Genomic DNA, 1,961 nt, shown 5'->3' with positions numbered 1-1,961 from the left:
CTCTGCGCCTGCGCGGCGGGGCGGGGCCGGAAGGGAGCGCCCTTCGCAGTGGAGAGCAGGGCGGGGCCTGGGACGCCCGCGGGGAGCGGCGGTTCGGGGCCCGACCCCGGGGCCGGTGCGGGGTCCGGTTCCCAAAGCGGTGAAGCCTGTGATCGGGCCCGTGAAGGGAGGGGCCGTTTGCTCCCTGCAAAACTCTACTAAGCAGAGAGAGTGGATCAGCCTTCCCAGAGCTAGCGTGTGACCTTTGGGAAGAGTCAGTGGAAAAGAGGGTGTTTGCAGTCTGGCAGGACGTCGGAAATGCTTCTGTTCGCAGACTGCCGTGGAACTTGCTGTCTTCACCCTCATTTGGTGCTCCCTCCCCTCCCCATAGCCTGGACTTCCACGGGCTAGGGTCCCAAAGGCTCTGATTTGGGCCCCAGGGTCAAAGAAGCACAACACCCATCTCTGATCCAGGGTGCAGGGAGCAGGTCTTCGGACCCTGTGGAGTTCTCTCTGTCCCTAAAACAGGCCGCCCTGGGGAGGGCAGGAGGCCACGTGGCCCTAAGGATTGTATTCCCCAATGTGACAGCCACCTCTTTTTCTCTGTCCTTGTGGAGCCAGGCCCAGAGGAGCTGGGACTGCAAGTCCAGCAGGATGGTTCTGAGACCACCCGGGTGCCCACGCCTCGGCCTAGGGACGGTAGGTGCCCGCAGCCCCCCGAAAGTGAGGTGGAGGCATTAGGATAGGAAGGACCCGCCTTGTGGGAGGTCACAGCCTGGATTGCAAAACTCAGCAGATTTGGACGAGGTTCTGGAGCTCTTGTCCTTTTGTGCTGGTCTCAGGCATCATTCATAAGGGTGCAGTGTCCAGAAAGGAGGTTGGCTTTAAACTAGAGCAGTCTAGAGATTTCTAGAGGTGGGATCCAAATGAGGGGATGAGAATCCTGTCCTGAGGCAACCAATGAAAGAATTCAGGATTTAGCTCAAGGTATCTACAGGGTAGGGAGGTGACTACGATGACACAACAGGATGTAATCATAGTCTCCAAATAGCTGGCCTGGGGCTGAGGTACTTGATTATGAACAGAGAACAAGGCAGAGAGCAGACATGAAACTCAGAGATCCCTCAACAAAAGTTTGCGTGCTTTCTTCCAGTTCTGAGCCTCTGCACCTGGACTGATGTCCGTCCTGTTTTAATCTCATTTGTCTGCCCTCATCCATGGCTCCCAGGGCGGTGCTGTGTCTCATACCCTTTGTCTCCTCTATCTACCTCTGACTTGGCCTAGCATGGGCCAGCCCCGTCTAGCCCAGGTCTTGTCCCCCCACAGGGCACCTACGTCTGGTCAATGGAGCCCACCGATGTGAGGGGCGTGTAGAGCTCTTCCTGGGGCAACGATGGGGCACTGTCTGTGATGATGCTTGGGACCTGCGGGCAGCCGGTGTCCTGTGCCGCCAGCTGGGCTGTGGCCAGGCCCTGGCAGCCCTCGGTGAGGCTCACTTTGGCCCGGGTCGAGGCCCCATCCTTCTGGACAATGTCAAGTGCCGTGGGGACGAGAGTGCATTACTGCTCTGCTCTCACATCCGCTGGGATGCCCACAACTGTGACCACAGTGAGGATGCCAGTGTGCTGTGCCGGCCCTCATGACCCAGCCCACTCTGCAGACCACCTCTTCTCCGGGGAGCCTACTGGGACCTGCCCTTCCTCTTCCAGGAAGCCCTCCTCTTGTGACTACTGCAGTTCACGTTGCCCCTCCCTCCCCTTGCCTGGGAGAGAGCCTGCCCAGACGCTGTTGTCCTGCATGAAGGAGCCTGGCCGTGTCCCCTCAACTTATTGCGTGACCTCAGCCCGTCATCAACTATTATGGGCCCAACTCAGTGAAAGCTCCCATGTTTCACTCAGCCAAAAAAATGAGGGGAAGGGATGACTCCTAGCTTTGGTGGGGCTCCTGTGACAGCACCCCGACCCTGCCTTCCGCCATCCAGA

The 1,961-nt window shown here is 58.8% G+C and overlaps 1 protein-coding gene across 1 annotated transcript in view; it reads left to right on the top strand.

Annotated features, from left to right (window-relative positions):
* The window catches only part of SSC4D (scavenger receptor cysteine rich family member with 4 domains), a 14,475-nt gene extending 12,723 nt beyond the window's left edge, over positions 1 to 1,752 (top strand). The window contains exons 8-9 of the mRNA XM_021706944.1: positions 597 to 678; positions 1,306 to 1,752. Coding sequence (XP_021562619.1) covers positions 597 to 678; positions 1,306 to 1,622 — 399 coding nt within the window. The 3' untranslated portion in view covers positions 1,623 to 1,752. The remainder of the gene's footprint in view (positions 1 to 596; positions 679 to 1,305) is intronic.
* The last annotated feature ends 209 nt before the right edge of the window (positions 1,753 to 1,961 follow it).

Source organism: Carlito syrichta, unplaced genomic scaffold (assembly GCF_000164805.1).
Source record: "Carlito syrichta isolate Samal-C Ts95f unplaced genomic scaffold, Tarsius_syrichta-2.0.1 Scaffold316219, whole genome shotgun sequence".
NCBI classification, from domain to species: Eukaryota; Metazoa; Chordata; class Mammalia; order Primates; family Tarsiidae; genus Carlito; species Carlito syrichta.
This window is presented reverse-complemented; position numbering and strand designations above follow the sequence as displayed.